We start from the raw sequence: 19,001 nt of genomic DNA, 5'->3' as shown, positions 1-19,001 counted from the left end.
AAATATAGACTACAGTCGCTGTCCTAATATATAAACAAAGTTTGTGAACGTCAACAAACATGGTATGTGTTTACAGAGATCCGGGATCAAGAGCATATTGAAGTTGAATGGTTAAGGTAAGGGTTATGGTTAGAGGATGTTGCGTCCCAAGGATTCCACTGACTGAACAAACATATGAAGGTATGTAACTAGGCAAATTCGTTAAGAACAAATTCGTATTTACAATGACGGGGACGGGGGTTGGGATTAAACATAAAAATATGGGACAAGCACACGTCACGACCAGAGAGACAACACGATATTACAAAATGAGAGACCAAAGACAAACATAGTATGGCAGCAGCACAACATGGTAGAAACATTATTGGGCACCGACAACAGCAAAGGGCAAGAAGGAAGAGACAACAATACACCACGCAAAGCAGTCACAACTGTCAGTAAGTGTCCATGATTGAGTCTTTGAATGAAGAGATTGAAATAAAACGGTCCAGTTTGAGTGTTTGTTGCAGCTCGAGCTTCTTTATCCCATAGATATAAAGCAGATTCCGTTCTATACTCTCATGTTAATTTTTTTCAGGTGCCATCAGATGTGTGTGCAACAACAGACAGAAACAGCCTACTGTACCAAGAACACCTTTATTACATATTTTCATAATTATTTTACAGAATCCCAGGATTTATCTAATACGGTACACACTCCCTTGCATAGTCATACTTCCTGCAGGCTACATAAGCTGTAAATAGGTTTAGTTATAAATGTACAAACCATGACGATGATGGATAAAATGTATGTGCAATATACATTTACAAAACAACATTAAAGTGTCTTAGGCATCCTTCCCTCCGTTGAAGCAAAAGATTTTCGAATTATTCAAAACGAAATGTCTATGCTTGTAATTGTAATCTATTCATAACCTTCATCGAAAACAGAATTACAGCTGAATTAAATTGAACCACCCGAAAATCCGTAATAAGCATTTAATAAAACAAAATTAAAAACTAACGCTTTAACAAGAAACTGTGACAGACAGCTGTCAATAAGAAAACCAAGTTACCAAACTTAAAATACAAATTCCAGTTCTCCATTTACCACCTAACAGCATAATAGACACAATACATTTCACCCCTCTAACAAAACAAAAGTGTGTCTAGTTGTGCACTGTAAGAACACATTTCATATTATAGTTACATGTTCTAAAACAGACCAGAGCAACAGAGCCCTGAACTGCAAAATAAACACACTTTTTAGAGCATAAAGTAGGCATTTTACTCTGCCATAAATCAGATGATGAAGAAGAAGAATCAGAGTAAGGTGCATCCGCGGCAGTTGTCTTTGTTGTTGCTGATGACTATGATGAAGGCTCAGATGATGCAGTCCATGATGTGAATCTGCAGGCTATCCAGGTCTGGTAGGATCTCGTTACACTTGGGGCAGACGTGCTCCGGTATATTCCCCTGCTGCTGCCAGTCCCTGGCATCACCACCTATCAGACACACAGTGGTATGGTAACTCTATTCCCTTATATACACACACAATTACATCATTTATCGTTGTTGTAAATAAATGTGAGACGGAGAGGAGCAGAGGGTTTTCATGATAAAAATAAATACGAGATCACATTTAATTGGCAGAAAACAATATGATGTGCCCTGGCTTGAACCTTGCTAAAGCCAGGTACTGTCCGGTACCTCTGGCTCCTTCCATGGAGCAGTGTGGAGCAGCACCTCCATGTGGATTGCCCCCACGTGGCATGTGTCTTCTCTGCATATCGCTCAGAGATTGCCTACAGAAACCAGACGTAGTCAGGCGGTGGATCCAAAATGGAAGTGAACGTGACCAATCTGTGATCACATGACCAATATATAATCTGATGCGCACCTGCCCAGTGAGTCCATCTCAACCTGTAGCTGAGTGTTCTGTTTCTTGACAAAGTCCAGCTGAGCAGACAGACGTTCTTTCTCCTCGTGAATCTTCTCCCGAGCTGCTCGCTCCGCGTAAAAGTCAGACGAGTACACCTCCGCCTGGACAATGAATAGCACACACTCATTATTAAAATGATACCCACGCATATAAAATCAGACAGACAAAACATTTGCCTATACGTGTCAATGATTATAAAAGGTGTGGCTGTATTGTTGTATAGATATAAATGTGAATGCCATGTACAGAATGGAGTGTATTGGTTATACATTTAATTTCAGTCAAATAAAATGTCATATTCAAAAGATATTGTAAATGTTGTATAATTGAGGGACTAACAACGGACCAACGGGTGGGGGGGTTAAGTTAAGAAGGATAGTTCATGAAAAATGTATGTTTCTGAGAAAGGATGTTGTGAACTCATTTTGAATGATGCCAGCAATACACCTGCTCAAACACTATTCAAGTACACCGCTTGGGTCTAGTTCTATAAGTGGAGCATTAACCTTGCTTGTGCTGTTTTGTTGAGAAACACTCCTCAGAGAAGCCATGAACGGACCCAATTTCTATATTCTGCTTCTTGCAGAAGTCTTGGTCAACGGGCGAGGTAGGCTGTTGTTTTAAGTTGTAGGCTGTTACCATACAATTACACTTTCTACACTCAATTTACATAATGATGCTGTGTATATGGAATCAGTTTATCGTTCCCTTGCTTGTGTGTTGCAGAACTCTGATGGGAAAAACTATTTGACCAGCCCTTACAGTTTAACTGCCCTTCAAGACAATCCATCTCCCACATAAAAAGGTGTGAAAAGGCAAAAGGCTGTTCTTATCGGCTTACTATCAATCTTCTACCAAAACGACGGCACAGATTCCCAAAATTAAATGTCTACTCCAATCATTAGTGCCGTTTTACTTTTCATCACCAATTATCTCATTGTTCTGCATAGACCAGTAGGGAGTGACTAGACTGACTCATGATGACTAAGGAGTATTTAGATATAGAAACTCATGGCATTGTACTGTACTGTTGATATTGGGCATATCAAATTTAAAAAAACTTGAAATGCATTTTTTGTTTTCAAATCATTTCAACTATTAATATGTGCATTGTCATGTATCTAATTTCAGTCAACATGTCAACTACTATGAAGACCGTGTGTGGGACTTTGAGTGCAAAGACACATTTGTCTCAGAGCCTGAGTGCCTCTGGTCTCCTTACGTAAATGACTTTGATCAAGAGTTCAGCTTCAAATGCCCCCAAAACTATGTCCTAACTGGGGTGAACAGCTATCATTCCAACTACTATGAGGACAGAAGGTGAGTAAACCTCAATGTTTACCAGATCCTATGTTCAATTGGTATATTTCATTTTTTTCCAAATACTTTGAGCGGTTGATTTAGCCTGCTTGGAGTGCCATATGAGCAGCATTTGCACTTTTGGGACTATTCCATTGGTTCCACCAAGTATTTGAAAGAAAACAAGTTTGACAATCTTGACTGTGTGTTATACTATACATGTATGATTTCCATCACTGTGTCACAGGTGGAAGTTCTACTGCTGTAGAGTCAACAGCTACCGTAACCAGGACTGTCAGTGAACCCCCTACATCAACTACTTTGATGAGGTCATCTCTTGGCAAGTCCCAGGCCTGAACTACCTAGTTGGAGCCGGAAGCTACCATTCAATTGATTATGAGGGAGTACAATGTGTGTGATGTAGGTCAGGGGAGCGATGTTTCAACAACAAGAATCTTTACCTCAAAATGTATTGTGTACTTTCAGAGAGCAGTACTGCACACGGAAGTCAAACGGCTGATTATTGAATTCTTGACCCAAATGACGAGTAAAGATCACCTACTACCTTCTTTCTTGTGTTGTGTTTCATTGAATTATTTCATTCATTAATGCATATTCATATTTAAAATCAAGCCAGTCTGAGTTGAAGTATACTTATTATCATTTTTATATAAAAATAAAAAGACAGTGGGACCTATTTCACCTCATGAAAATATAAACTGTTACACTTTTTTGAAAGGGTACTTAAACCAGTAATTCAATTAATTAAGGCTAACAAAGAAGCTGCCTTCACTGACAGTCACTCAAATGTCACTTTTAAGAGATGCTGTACAACTCCAAATGTTCACACAGAGTTCACTAAGTAAATAAGAATGCTTTAATCTTTTTCCAAGTGTGAGAACACACACACCACACAAACCTCCAGCTCAACGCAGAATAATTCACATGACACACACACACACAACTAGATTGAGAACACACACAGAAAACCTACCTGAGCCTGAAACACAGAGATCGTTTCCAGCTCCTTCTCCTTCTGATACATCTCCTGCTTCATGACATCTATCTGCTGTTGCTTAGCAGCCAGGGCCTTCTCTGCTGCGTCCAGTCTGGTCTGCAGGTCTCCCACCTCCTTAGTGACCAGTGGCTGGAGGCCACACAGAGGGCAACGGTCAGATTCATCACCTTCACCATACCATACCATTTTGACAAAGGACAAAACAGTGCAAAGTGCCAAACTAGACTGATTTCTGTTTAACAGAGGCTAAGTAGTGTGGTCACCTCTTGGTTCTTGCTCGCTTGCTTCAACTCGTTGTAGTCCTCGAATAGCTTGGTGTAGGCATCCTTCAGCTGGGTCAGGTTAGTCCTGAGGAGGGGAGGGGCAACTGACTCATGATGACTAAGGAGTATTTAGATATAGAAACTCATGGCATTGACCAGTGGAAACTGATAGGGGGGGGTTCAAAAGAGGAGCAGGGAATTTCTGTCCCAAGACCCCACCCTAGGGAATGGCCCAATAGTGTTGGGGGAGTAGGAATATGTCTGAGTGAGAGTGTGCGTGCATGCTTGACTGTTGTCCCACCTCTCCTCTCCAGCCTTCCTCTGCTCTAGCTGGCTCTGGGCCTTCATGCTGTCCACCTGCAGCTTCAGTCTGTCATTCTCACTCTGTACCTCCTGCTTCTCTACCAGCTGGGCTGTCAGAGTCACCACCTCCTGCTCCACATCCCTACATCTACAGAGAAATACAGAGAGTGGGATAGAGGGAAAGTGAAAGGGTGTATTGGGGGAAAGGGAATGAACAAGGTTAGCATAGTTTACATGTTTCCATTGTCTATGTAGCTCTCGCCTCTCCGTCTCTCTCACCTGTCCTGCAGGTTCTTCTTCATGCCCTCAGCCTCACCCAGTTTGCTCTGAGCCTGCTGTAGCTCATTAAACAGGGTCATCATCTGAGCCTTCAGATTCTCCACCTCTGACACAGCCTGACACATAACAGAGAACAGTCCAACAAACTGACAGTTCTGATTGAGAAGCTAAGGGTCAGGACACTGTAATGGGGACATTTAATAAAGTGAATATTCAGTTAAGAGTAAATAACAACGCTTAACACAAATGTGCTTTCTCTTCCTGTAATACACAGGATTTCCAGGTTTTATTTGGGACACTCATGTACTGATTGATGGTCACTAGACTTGATACTGAATGTTATGTATTGTTCATGTCTGTTGATAGTGATTGACCCCAGACTGGAGGTACAAGGACACTGATTGTTATTGTATTCTGGGACACTGATTCTGTAGCAGCTGATGTTGTGACTTCCTACAAGCCTCTCAGCAGGTTTTTACAGAACATTGGTGGAGTGAGACGAGAATATAAGGGCCTGCTTCTGTGCTGGAGGTGTCTCCCTGTTGCAACTTGTATTAAACCACATTGATTTACTTTAACTTATTTTAAATCATCTGGAAAATCCCTATTACATACTGTACATTAATACATTTCAATCTCAATAACTTGCCTGTTCTTACAGGGTGAGAGACAAGCCCTAAACCAGCCTATCTGTATCTACCTTCTCCTTCCCAGAGTTCTGTTGGGGCGCCTCCGCTGGTTCTGGCTCAGGACCACATGCTGTGTTGGCTAGTGCTGGGGAAACCACCTCTGGCAGTAGTGGGGTCTGTGTGGAGCTCTCCGTGTTAGTTTCTTTCTCCTCCAGCTCTGTGATTCTGAAAGACATAGGAACATCAGTCTTCGGTTCCACCCAAACATAAAGCCCAGGCAGAAATGCGGCCTACCTGGATCTGGTAGCCTGGAGCTCGACTTGTAGCCTCTCCACCCTCTGGGTCTCCTTCCTCAGGGACTGGAGCAGCTGGCTGACAGTCAGCTCCTCAGACTCCTGCCTGGATACACTCATGTCATACCTGGGGTCCCTTTCATTATGATACAGCTCCTTTCCAGTATCCTCTTTCTACACACACACACACACACACACACACACACACACACACACACGCTAAAATCAGGACACACACACTTTTAATATGAATGGACGGAGTAAGTGAGTGTCACTCACAGCAAACCTGATCTCTATGAAGGAGTCATCCTCTGACCCCTGACCTGTCTTGAGCTGGAGTTCAGAGTTCATGGCCACCAGGTCATTCTTCTCAGCCTGCAGACGCACCAGTTGGGCACGCAGCGCCTCCAGTTCTGAATTCTGATCGGCTGTCTCGGCCTGGAGGTGACACAGCACAGATAAAGACAAAACAGTCTGCCCAGCAGTATATCCATCTATCCATATTCTACTATATATATTTTTTTAACACACCATCTTTCTTTTCTAAGCCTCTTATTTTGTTATACAAAATCTACAAAAAAATCCTCCATACAATAATTTCTCACTTAATAAGCGGATTGTGTGGTCTAGCCAGAGTAACCTTGTGAACACTAGCCTTCCCTTTCTCTCTCTCTCTCTCACCTGTCCCTTCCCCTCTCCTCCTCCCTCCAGCTCCTCCACCTTCATGCTGAGCTCCTGGTTGTGTGAGGAGAGGGCCTCCATACGGCTGCGCGCCTCATCCAGCCTCCCCTCCAGGAACTCCTTCTCCTCCCTCTGCTTCTCCCTCCACACAGACAGACCCTCGAAGCGCTCCTTCATCGACACATTGGTTTGCTTCAGCGCCTCTACAGGGGAAGATGCACAGAGAGTACATTACTGTAAAACACACAGAAACACACAGACAGAGCAGTCAATCACATAATCAGCCAGTGCAAGACAATCAGAACCTCATATGCCGTAACATCCTAATGTCCCCGCCCCATACAGGAGATTCTCAATGAGCTTTAAGGCTGAACCACATTCTGGTCCCCTCTCCATGCCTCACCCTTCAGGTCTCGGTTCTCCTGGATGAGGCGGTTCATCTGCTGCAGCGTTTCCTCCAGGGTGCCTGTGGTGGGGCTGTGGCCGGGGTGGGAGCTCGGACCCCGGGAGACGTCCCCGTTCACCATGGGGGAGCTGGACGCCATCACTCTACAGCAAGGTGAGGAGGTGTGGAGACATGCAAGTGGACAATACATTCTCAGACCATGGAATACACTAGAATGAGAATAGGGATTCTGATTCTAGCGAAGCCCCGTGCAAGGACAATCAGATGTTATATATCCTCTAGATCTGTATGCATCAAAACAACAGCACACCTTGTCAGAGGTGTGAAGGAATACTATTGCACACAATGACTCATGTACACTGGGCAATATCCGTTATTGAATAATCTTATCAGCAGCTGTCACGTGGTAGGAAGCTCAGCAGCCTGCCTGAGTGTGCTGGCCACTTTTCATGTCATTTAATAAACCTCCACAGGTCTGTGACGGAGTGTATATTGTAGCGACCTTAAAGCAACACCTAGCAAACTCCTCAAGAGGTTCAGACCTTTTGGCATAACGGACCTCTTGTTGTAACTCAGTGTTTCCCAAATTCGGTGCGCGTTTTCATTTCTGCCCCAGCACTACACACCTGATTCAAATAACCAACTAATCATCAAGCTTTGGGCAAAAACCAAAACGTGCACCCCTTTGGGTTGCGAGGACCGGGTTTGGGAAACACTGGTTAAACTGAAAAGGTTGTGTCAAACTCATTCCTTGGAGGGCTAATTGTCTGCTGGTTTTCACTCCTCCCTTGTACTTGATTGCTACGTTAAGGTCACTGATTAGTTAGGAACTCCCCTCACTTGGTTGTTGGTCTTAATTGGACACAAATTGAAAGGAGGAACCAAAAACCAGCAGTCACTCTGCCCTCCATGGAATGAGTTTGACACCCCTGGGTTTATTGTGCTTTCAAGACAACCGGGAGCTAGGGAAAAAACGAGGTCGAATCATGACGTCAGTGATCTTAAGGTTCGGGAAGTCGGCGCTCGAGAAAGAGACCCGAGTTCCCAACTTGGAATTCGGAGTTGGATAACCGTTCAAAACACTTTCAAGACGGAGCTCGTTTTTTTTAAAACCGAATTCCCAGTTGTCATGAACGCATTTAACTCGGAAGATTTTCCAGTTTGTTTGAACGCGTCATAAGGTGTTGGCTTTCGCTGGACCGGTGGTTCAGTCCCAGTCGGAGCTAAGCCCCAAATACTCTAAAATAACATCACAAAAGGCACCACTACCGACTCAGAACATGGGTTGACAGACAGCTGCCAAGGCTGCCCCCTTTTCTCCTACTCCTTTCTCTTTCACTTCCTCATTTGAAATTCTACCAAACGTTACCTTCAACGATACAACAATGTACCATATTTGACTGCTTCTTTAGCTAGCTGGGGTAAAAACAAGGTGAAAACGAAATCATACTTCCCAAACTGTTAGTGCGTCACATTACACCTAGGCCTAACAAATTAATCGCGATTTCAATACTCACACGTGATTAAAATTCACCTTGAAAGAACTCGGATACTTCTTTTCTAAGATCAAAACACTTCTGTTTCGTTTTTCTTCGGACTTGTTATTGGTTTACAGCATTTCCTTGTCTTAACGTCACGTCACAAAAAAGGGTGTGTGATGATCAAATCTTCAATCAAATGGAGTTTACGCTGGTTTGCCTTCAAAAGCCGTAGATGCATCTATATATCTTGCAAATCAGTGAATATGCTGCGTTAGTGACACCCTCGAACTGACCCACAGAGCGGCTGACAGTGACGTCATGGACTGCTATTCCAGCGGGGTTTCCCGTAAGGAGTGACCTTGCACTTTTGGTCAAGAAGTGACATTTGCCTGGTAAACCCATTACATATGAGATCAGAAAGCCGACTAATCAATCATTTATTTGACAATTTCATTGGAGAATTGAGAATTTATTCAGCCTATATTGTAGACTATTTTCACATCAATCTAATGAAATAGGACAGCCTTTTGCCTAATTTACCCACCATCTGCCTACTGCACTATGACACTGTATAAAAACATAGAAACTGAGTAGTAAAATGAGTGTATGACTATGAAGGATGAGAGGCTATATGGGCACTTCAGAATGAAGAATACAGTGAGGTATAATTGGCTTGCCTTGGACCACAAATGTTGTTGGTTTGCAGGTCCTTCAAATGTCCACTAGATGGCAACATTCGCTTGGAGAAAAAAAAGGGCATGGAAAATCCCTGCAGCAGTCGGCTCGTCTCGTGTAGGCAGTTGTTCAACCATATGAAATGTGAGTCAGAGGAGGCTGGTGGGAGGCGCTATAGGAGGACGGTCTCATTGTATGGCTGAAAGGGAATCAATGGAACGTATCAAACGTATGGAAACTACATGTTTGACTCCGTTCAATTTATTCCATTCCAGCCATTTCAATGAGCCCGTTCTCCTATAGCTCGTCCCACTAGTCTCCTCTGGGTATGTATGTATCGACATATGATATTAAAAATATAGGCCTACATTATGTCATTGGCTATTTATTAACAATCACATATTATCGTACTAATAAATGCTTACACATATTTGGACAAGCAAACATGCCTACTGTTCCTTGACAAAGACTTTAATGCACAACATAGACAAGACTACATTCATTTGATTTGGCAAAAAAAAAGCACACAATGCTTGACGTGTCAAAAAGAATAAACAAGCAACAACAACAAAAGTAACCGAATGAGAGCGTTACGCACACCAGCGCGCATGCCTGCATTCCTCCAAACCGTTTAAAATATTTCTGTAATAAGCCTATTAAAAAGTTTTTGTAGTAAAACAGGGGCGGTTCAATGATTGGCTGTGTAAACTTTGGTGCAGTCTCATTGGTCGGAGAGATCTTTGAGAATGAAGGTGCTTTGAGGAGCCTTCTGGAATGTCTTTGAATGGGACTGGACTTGCGCTGCACCGGGCTCAAAAAATGCGCACTTAAACACTGGGTCAAAACATTGGATTATCTGTATGTGGATATACTCTGTCTTTAACGGACTGACAAACGGACTCAGATTTAACGCCAGGAGCAGGTCTGTTTCTCTGTGTGTGATCTGTCCAATAGTTTTCATCCAACTTTGAACTGGAACCATTTTAACGGACTATAATTCAACAATAGGACCACAGTGCCGTTATTATATGCCCCCATCACTGGATATAAAGGAACTTTTATTGTAAATGTTTTTATAGATTTATTTCCATAATATTTTTTTAATCGGATTTGTGCCAGACATGACGACCTTTGCCCCTTTGCTTCTCGCTCTTGGCTCCATAGCGAGCGTTGCGTACGGGTGCCAACTGCCCACCGAGTGGCGTCCACTGAGTGAGAGCTGCCGTGCGGAACTGGCAGAAATCATTGTGTATGCCAAGGTGCTGGCAATTCACCGGGAGGAGTATGGAGGGGCAGAGGGCATCTACAACTCTCTGTATGGTTATGAGGGCGCTGAGGAAGGGTTGCTCTACTCCGCAGAGGTGGAGCTCATGTGCGACCAGGCGTGGGGCAGCATGCTGGAGGTGCCGGCGGGCTCGCGCCTCAACCTGACAGGACTGGGGTACCTGTCGTGCCAGTCTCACACCGTGATGGAGAACTACTCCTATATCTTCTTCCTCCGGTGAGTCAGGATGACCTGGTGAGTCAGGATGACCTGGTGACCGGGAACCTGTGTACATCGCACAGAATCACAAATACATTTAAGAGTGTGATGCATCATAAATACACACAATAACATGACAGACTTTACAGTATATAGGCCTACAATATTTAGCTCCTCTATCCTCTTTTTTCTCGATGTACTGGGTGATATAATACAGACTTGAGCCCCTTTAGAGGTCACGTTTTGACCCTATAGGAAGCCTGGACTCAGTCACTCACAGTGTTTGTTGGTTTACCTCCTACAGGATGGATGAGAACTACAACATCCAGCCCCACGGGGTCAACTTCCAGGACGCCATCTTCCCAGACACCGTAGAGAACCGCCGTACGTTCTCCAGCCTGTTCCAGTTCTCCAACTGCTCCCATGGCCAACCCCTCCAGACCTTCTCCCCAGAATGGGACCCCCAGGAGGACAGCAGGGTAGGCCACACAACACACTGCATGCACTGTACATAATGGGGGGGGGACAAAGAGAGAGAGGGGGAGGGAGAGAAAGGTAGCTAGAGGGGAATATGGGTTTGAGAGGGAGAAAGAGAGATAAAGGGAGAAAAATAGGGGAAAAGGTAGATGAATGGAGATAACAAGAGAAAGGGGCAGGAAGAGAGATGAGAAGACAGGGTAGGGTCCTCTGGGTCCGAACAGCTGGAAATATAAGTTCTACCTGCTTGTAAAATGTCAACAGACAGCCACACGTGCACACACATGCATGCACGCTGGCACACACCTACCGTACACACACACACACACAGATGTGTAGCAGAGTAGGGTTGTAACTAAGGCAAGCTATATTAAACTCTATTCTTTACAACCATGTTGCCCCTGGATACAGCAGGTGCTCACATGTAGCTCCCCTCTCTCCAGATGTGTGTACATCTGCAGCAATCATCTCGCTGACCTTCACAGAGTAACGCACAGACACACACAGTCAGACATTCACCTCTGAGCCACCATCATCCTCAGACAGTACTCTGTTGTGTGAGATGTATTGACATGTCTCATTAGCTATAGAGACACAATTTAAGAATCAGACACAAAGACCGCACCAACACACAGACTGCCCACCCAGCTGACCGTGTGTTTGTGTGTATCTAGGTCACGCTGCTTAACTAGACTAACATGACTCTGAGATCAAAGCAGTCATTGATTAAGTCATGTGACCTCCTGTCTCCTCTGATTCCCTAGGCATGAGATGTATTTCTACTGAGGTCAAGACAATAGAGACACACACTCAGCACTCAGCCATTCCCAAGGTTCACTGGACCAAAGACTGTCGCTGACCTGGTCACATGCTCATAGTCATACCCCTTCGGGTGTTCACAGATCTGTAGACCTGAAAGGACTGGATAGGTGTTAGCAACATGATAGAGGCTTCGCTTGGCCATGTATGTGGATTACACCTACGTACCCATTGTTTTCAAGACCTGCAGACACTGAAATGGAACGGGGTCTCAGGGAGACTGGAGTGGAGGGATGATGTCATGTGAAACCTCAGAGGTACAGTGGTCAGGTCTTCTCCTCTTCTTGTGTCTATCCCAGAGAGCCTGTAATACGTTGACCGAAGACTTGTGACACGCAGGGTGTCGAGTTTCTAATGGGTTAACGGGTTGAGAGGTTAGGGGTTAAAGACACTGCGTGGCGTGAGCCCAGGTACTGACATGCAGGGGTCGTAACCCCGGGGGGGTGGGTGGGTGGGTGTTGAAGCAGATGTGTGTGTGTTGTCAGAGTTTACACTATGGAAATATAGACAAAGTTAATGAGAGAAAAACAGGCTTAAAAATTATACTACAAACCCTGTGGGAACCGATCAATGGAACCACAGCTCACACACACCCACACGCAGTGGTGTAGTGGAGGGTAAACACAACAATGCAGTTTACCCACTTTTTGCTGGAAAATGCAGTGAAAGTATAAGGAGTGTTACTTTTTTCACAACGGTTGACGATCAGATTTTACCCACCTATTTTATTACCACTACGTCACTGCACACAGACACACACACACACACAGGTGTGAGGTTAACATGTGACTGAGGCTCTCTTCAGCGATGTGTTGGACAGATGGTGGTTAGTTAGGGATTGGCTGGGAGAGGCTAGGATGATGAGTCTAGCGCTGTCTGCTCTGTAGTTTTCCTGTGGGAACGCTGAGGTTCCAGATGGACATCCCATGCAGGCTGGAAAGCTGGATGGGAAGGTAAGATGAGAGCGCCTCCACTTACACCCAAACCCCCAATTAGCACTCGATTAAACCCCTTCTTATACACTCCAGAGCGGTTCCGGAGCGCCAAAACGAATCCATGGACATTTTGTCCTCAGAATTCCTTCTCTCAAAAGACTTCCTCTCCTTTATTATAGAGAAAAGCCTGCAGGGGTTGATAAATGAGAGATAAATAGAGACCGGTAAGAGAGAGAGAGAGAGAGAAAGGAGGGAGGAAAACAAAGACATTGGGGAGAGAGAAAAGAGAGGGAGGGAGAGATAAAGAGACTGGAGTTATAGGGAGATGTCGGGACAGATCTGGGTCTCTCATATGAACAAATGCCCCGTCCCGCAATGCTTCTCCAGCCTAAATACAGGAACACCTCTAAGCATCTTCATAACAGTCAGTGTGTTCTGTGACACAGTCAATCCTACCTGATGTCCAGAACTGTGGTAATAATAATGCAATATCCCTCCCTTTCTAACCCCTTTTAATGTTTCATTTAGTTGAATTCAGTCACAGCCAGGGTAAATAATTTGTCATCTAATGCACCCTAGCCTTCTTCCCTAGGGCATGGAAATCTCAAATTAGACCCCCTTCCCCCCAAACTCCCCCATACATGCACTCAGTGGAGTATTCAGTGTGTACTCTGCCAAACAGAAGAACAGTGTATGCTCCATACTGTGGCTGCCACACTGTAACTCGAGCAGACCTGCATGCATACATACCAACCAAGATCCAAGGCGAAATTTGACGTCCGTCCAGGTAGCCAGGAAAGGGCTTAAAAACCTTCCACTAGGGGCAACGGTGAGCACCGTTACCATCAAGTATGCTTGTGATTTAGTCAGGCGTTGTGGATGGGGATGGTGGACGGGCATAAACTGCGAGCTCTGGCTCCAAGGGTCGTGTGTTAAATCCCAGTGCAAATCTAACCATTTGGAATGAATGCCTAATTTAACTGTCATTGTTTGTGTTGTAACAGTAACCCTATCCCACCGTTGAGGACGTTTGGATACATACATGTTATGTTAGGAGAAATGGGAACAATTGGTAAAATAGTGGGATCTGGTTGCACATTCAGTCACACACAGTCGCATTACTCACACACACAGACGGTGTTTAGATTAAGGTTTTACAGCTGCTCAGAGGCTGTAAGAAGGAGGACGGACCTCTGTTCAGGTCAGAGGGTAGACTGCTGTGTGTGGTAATGGGTTTGTGTGTTTCTCGGTGTACGTGTCTTTCTGTGTGCGGGTGTGCCTGTTTCTCTAAGTGGTGTTTACACAGATGATCCTCCACAGCAAGCAGGTAACACCCGGATGTTTTGACAGGTGGTGCTGGGGATAGATAGATGGATGGTTGGGAGTTAGCTTTGGATAATGTCCCAAAGTACCAGGTCCCTAGCCCGCGACTAATGTGGTAAACAGCGAGGGAGAGACGTGACACACTGGTCTGGACAGGAGTCCGTTTGTTGGTGCAATATTAGCACAAAAAAATGTTGAGTTTGGATTGTTTTTTTCCCCTGGGGGGGGTTGAGACCTCTCGTTGTTTAGATCTGAAAATCCAACAGGTGTATTGGAAGGGGGCTGCGCTGTCCCTGTTGGTGTTTGAGTAGGAGAACCAATCAGTCAAAAAAAACAGTCCCCTTCATTATCGACAAGTCTTGCCGACAACATCAAAACAGGCTTTCCAGACTCGGAAGTCAGAAAGACACTGAGTTTGGTTTCAGGCAGACTACCAGGTCCCTGGATTGGGTGCAATGTCCCATTTAAACTGCCGTGTGCGTGGCCGCGCACCTCCTCCAGGACTGCCACACAGGAGAAATGCCAGGCTGCACAGAAAAGAACTTCACTGAGATCACCCCATTAGTTTGTACTATATAGATCAACGTTTTTTCTGTGATCGAATCAACATTATATCAGCCCATTTTCAATGCAACAAACCAAAACAAATCTAACTTTGCAAGATTGAGCCTTATCTTCTTGTAGGTAGAGCCAGAGCGCAACGGAGTAGAATTCTACTGGCAGGGGTAGCCCATGAGCGATCAGTTCAGATCAGAGCGCAGAGCCGCGGTGTTCACATTTGTTGATATTCTTTTCCCAGTTATAGATAAGTATAGGTGAACAATGGGTAGAAAAAAAATAAACCAACAAGAGCAGTTTGTGGGTTTCTTCTTTGTTCCCATGTTATTAAACTTTTACCATGCACCTGCAAAAAAAGATAGTTCAGATGTGCGAGTGCCTTTTGAATTTTGAGTTAGAGACCAAGTTAAAAAAAATCATGATCAGCCTTTCATAATGTAAAAACTTTTTTAATTGAATGTAGGCCTGCATTGAACACCACATATTAGGCTACTGTAGGCTATATCATAGAAATCAAAAGCTATTTCCATGTGAAAATGTTATGGGATTGGCTCCATTGGTTTAGTTGGCTACTGTCTAAAATTGTAAGGGTACATCCTCAATGTTCACGTTAGATGCGTGGCGGAAGTTGCAAAAAATGTCAAGTTTCCACTAACTCAGTTCAAGTTTCCACTCACAAAACCTAAAATTTGCTCAGTGCCCCCAGAAAATGTGAGGGAACTTTGATTGGGTGGTTTAGTTTTTCTGAGGTAAACTATCACTACACTGTGTTTAAAAACAACCCAATTTTGATTATTTGGTAACCCAGCGCTGGGTAAATATTGAACATATGCTGGGTTATCTTTACCCAGCCAGTTGGGGGGTGTGAATAACCCAACCTGTTGGGTTGTTTGGATTACCCAAACATGGGTTAATTTAACCATCAGTTGGGTTTTTATTCAGATTTATGCTGGGTAATGTTTTTATGTAATTCAATGATTCTTTTCAGGAGGTGTGGCCTATTAGGGGTGTGTATTTCAGGGTTCTTTTTTGGGCCACCCGTGAGAGGGAATGTCATTACAGTTCATCATGTTAAGTTTGTACACTGCACATTTCAATGTTTCTTGAATATTTTTGCACATTACATTCTAATATACAATTAATAACATTATTATTTACATATTGTAACAAAGTGGTAACTATCCAAATATATAACTCACACTTGTGTAAGTGTCATTAAAGTTACAAAAGTGTCAGTATTCAACCATAACATGTCATGACAATACAACAGATGAACTGGAATTACAGTTACCCTCACAGGTGGCCAAAAACAACTTCCTGAAAGCTACGCCGCTACTAAGCCACGCCTCCAGTGTTCTGATCTGACCTGGTGGGTCATATCTCAATAACCCAACATCAACAACCTTGCTATTTTTTTATAGAAAACAACCCAACTAAGTGACCCAATACCTGCAACCCAACAGTTGGGTCATCCAAACAACCCAACATTTTTTGGAGTGCACACTGTCCGCACATTTAACAGTCAGGACTCTAGTACTGGACTTTAGGAGTTACAGCATAGAGCAAAATTATTTGAACTATCATGTTTATCCTCCCAGATACCACTTTTGTTTATTAAAGGGAGATGGGATGCTCGTTAGGAAGAGTGTTTTGAGAGCTAGCCATTGGACAAAAACACATGTCAACGCAACCATCTGGGGATATATTAGGGGCCCGGGGCCCTCCGCAATGCCGACCTGAAGCCTAACGTAGCATTAGGAGGGGAAACCCCACAGAGAGGTCTCGCCCCCTCCAATGAGCTGGAAAATGATGGCCCCTCAGAACCGCCATAACTCCGGGAGATATGATGGGGTACTATATTCCACAGAGGCTACATTGCACCTTGACTCATTGGAGGGGGCGGGACTAGCTGGACTAGCTACAGTACTGTTCCTCAGAGCTTCTTCCACCCAAACTCATGATAAGTGGGTCTTAGAGCCCTTAAAGAGTCAGGGCCCCTACTCCCTGTGGTCTCGCTCACAACCCCTGTGTTCATCAAGCCTGAGCATGTAACACGCACACACACGCATGCACACACACACAGAGCGTCAGGTCTGTCAGAAACCCTTAGGAGAAGAAAGGCACCAGCCAAGGAGAAGTAACTAAGGCGGTGGAGATAAACGAACCAAAGGAACACACATTGATGGGAAGATGTTGTCACTGGGGCTCTCACGCTCTCCTCCTGATGCCAACAGACAACATACTTACTGGCATGCTGTATTCGTACCCATGTTTACAGAAGACCCTCAGGTCAACCTCCCTGTTGCACTATGCTCAAATACATATTCAGACATTGATTTCACAAATTAAGTGTCATGCCCTTTGAAAATGGCGGGACACAAGTATCATCGAGTTGTACATTAAAAAGTTCACCAGATAGTGCACCCCCTTTAAAATTATTAGGTGAATGACACTTCTGCTAATAGATATTTCCATCCAATGTTGATTTAATTTCTCTCTCTCTCTCCACACCTCTTTCTCGCTCTTCCTCCTCCCTCCCCATCCCCTCCAGCTCTTGTGCTCCTCGGTGCAGGGGGCTCTGTTCGAGGAGGAGGAGAAGAGCAGGAAGCAGCAGGAGCGCCTGGGCCAGCTGGAGAGGAGGAACAGGCAGCTGAAGGAGCGCGTCCGGAAGGTGAAGCGCTCCCTCCGGAATGCCAGGAAGAGCCAGCGCCGGGTGGAGCAGGAGAGGCAAGGGCTGGAGGAGAGGCTGAGGTCAGCGGAGAGACGGGCTGGGCACCACCTCAATACTATCACACAGGAGGCTACTCCCAGCAGATACCAGGAGACTGTGTTACACCGCACGCCACACACACCGCTTTAGTCTCTGGACTGGATGTTGTTAAAGACTGCTGGGCAGTCTCTCTAATTCCTGTTGTTCACAGGCACACACTCAATACTCATTTAGTGCCATATATACTGTAGTTCCTACACACATTACATAGAGAGGGCATCCAGTAGCCCTTGAATAGCAATTTTGTCCAATTTGTATTAGTGAATGACTCGAGAGAATGAGAGGGAGAGAGATAGTGTATAGCTCCTATTAATACACAGCACTGTCATACAGCTGATGGCTAGACAGATGACATGAATTTAGAGTGAGTATATGATGAGTGAATGACTAGAGTGAATGAAGAAAGTGAGGTTACTTTCTGGTAGGTGTGTCTGTGGGCATTTGTTCCATGTGTTGTCTGTTGCTGTCCTCGTGTCAACACCACCAAAGAGAATGTCCATGAGGCATTGGGATCATTATATATGAATGTATTACTGAAGCTGCATATAAACTCTAATCATGGTTACTAACGCTTGGGTGTTTTATTTCCAGATTACACAATCTGTTGTTTTTGGCCAAACAAACTAAACAAACTGAAATTCCATTATTGGTATAAAAAAAGAGGTAAAGAAAAGAGTGGAGGATGAAAGAGAGTTGTGGGTTGCTGTTACGGGCTCAATGGGTTTCCCTCTCTCCTCCAGGCACTGCGGGATAAAACCAGATGTGCCACCCCCACAGAGACAGACACACACAGTCTTCACTGCCCTCCCCTTTTGCTGGAGTTCATGTCCTAAGACTTGAACCTCATCACGAAGACCCCTACAGCCTCAATCTTCATCTGGGTCTATGAGCACAGGAAAACAAATACCTGTAACTGTAGGGGACAACACACACACACATCCTCCACTCTTCTATAGTCGGTCAGTCTACGCTAGGGACACAGAGCAGAACGGAATGTGCTTGTGTGCTTTTCTGGGCAGGAGAGAGGGAGACGCTCTATCAGTCTCTGGATTGGCCCTGAGAAAATCCCCAACATACCAGCTCAGATCCATCTCCAGTTAATCAGATGGACACGCTGCCTGACATTTTCTAGAAGCTAGAGAGGAGGAACGGGACAGAGAAGAATGAGGAAAACGATGAGGGGGAAAAGCAAGACAAGGAAGATGTGATGATGGAGTAGGAAAAGGGGGAGAACGAGGAAGGAGAGAAAGATCGTTCTGGTTGCCATTTCAGTATATCCCATCGATTGTAGGCCACCTATGGAGCCTAAATAGGAGAGAGTGGGAGGGATGAGGGACTGTGTATCTGGGCACAGAGGGGAGAGAGGGAAACACTTTAAAAGGCAAAAA

The 19,001-nt window shown here is 44.6% G+C and overlaps 2 protein-coding genes and 1 pseudogene across 5 annotated transcripts; 2 read left to right on the top strand and 1 right to left on the bottom strand.

Annotated features, from left to right (window-relative positions):
• Positions 1 to 617: 617 nt before the first annotated feature.
• LOC109879984 (optineurin) lies at positions 618 to 8,898 on the bottom strand. Of its 4 annotated transcripts, none has more exons than XM_020472196.2 (13): positions 8,610 to 8,898; positions 7,090 to 7,235; positions 6,687 to 6,889; positions 6,285 to 6,443; positions 6,007 to 6,179; positions 5,784 to 5,937; positions 5,084 to 5,199; positions 4,803 to 4,952; positions 4,502 to 4,586; positions 4,215 to 4,367; positions 1,880 to 2,022; positions 1,690 to 1,784; positions 965 to 1,484 (listed from the first exon to the last, which is right to left on the bottom strand). In XM_020472196.2, the coding sequence occupies exons 2-13, from the start codon at positions 7,229 to 7,231 to the stop codon at positions 1,363 to 1,365; spliced, it is 1,695 nt and encodes a 564-aa protein (XP_020327785.1). In that variant the 5' UTR covers positions 7,232 to 7,235; positions 8,610 to 8,898; the 3' UTR covers positions 965 to 1,362. The 4 variants fall into 4 exon arrangements, with proteins under 4 accessions (XP_031687648.1, XP_020327785.1, XP_020327784.1 ...); XM_020472195.2 differs by having other exon boundaries at positions 8,627 to 8,773; XM_031831790.1 differs by lacking the exon at positions 8,610 to 8,898 and adding an exon at positions 7,403 to 7,666.
• LOC109879985 (hemagglutinin/amebocyte aggregation factor-like) lies at positions 2,022 to 3,789 on the top strand (annotated as a pseudogene).
• A 794-nt stretch (positions 8,899 to 9,692) lies between the features above and the next one.
• Positions 9,693 to 18,171, top strand: LOC109879987 (coiled-coil domain-containing protein 3). The gene is made up of 3 exons (XM_020472198.2): positions 9,693 to 10,749; positions 11,036 to 11,210; positions 17,395 to 18,171. Exons 1-3 carry the CDS (start codon positions 10,370 to 10,372, stop codon positions 17,701 to 17,703), a joined length of 864 nt encoding a protein of 287 aa, XP_020327787.1. The 5' UTR covers positions 9,693 to 10,369; the 3' UTR covers positions 17,704 to 18,171.
• The last annotated feature ends 830 nt before the right edge of the window (positions 18,172 to 19,001 follow it).

Source organism: Oncorhynchus kisutch, linkage group LG9 (genome assembly GCF_002021735.2).
Source record: "Oncorhynchus kisutch isolate 150728-3 linkage group LG9, Okis_V2, whole genome shotgun sequence".
Lineage (NCBI taxonomy): Eukaryota > Metazoa > Chordata > Actinopteri > Salmoniformes > Salmonidae > Oncorhynchus > Oncorhynchus kisutch.
Note: the sequence above shows the minus strand (reverse complement) of the source record. Positions and strands in the feature narration are given on the sequence as shown.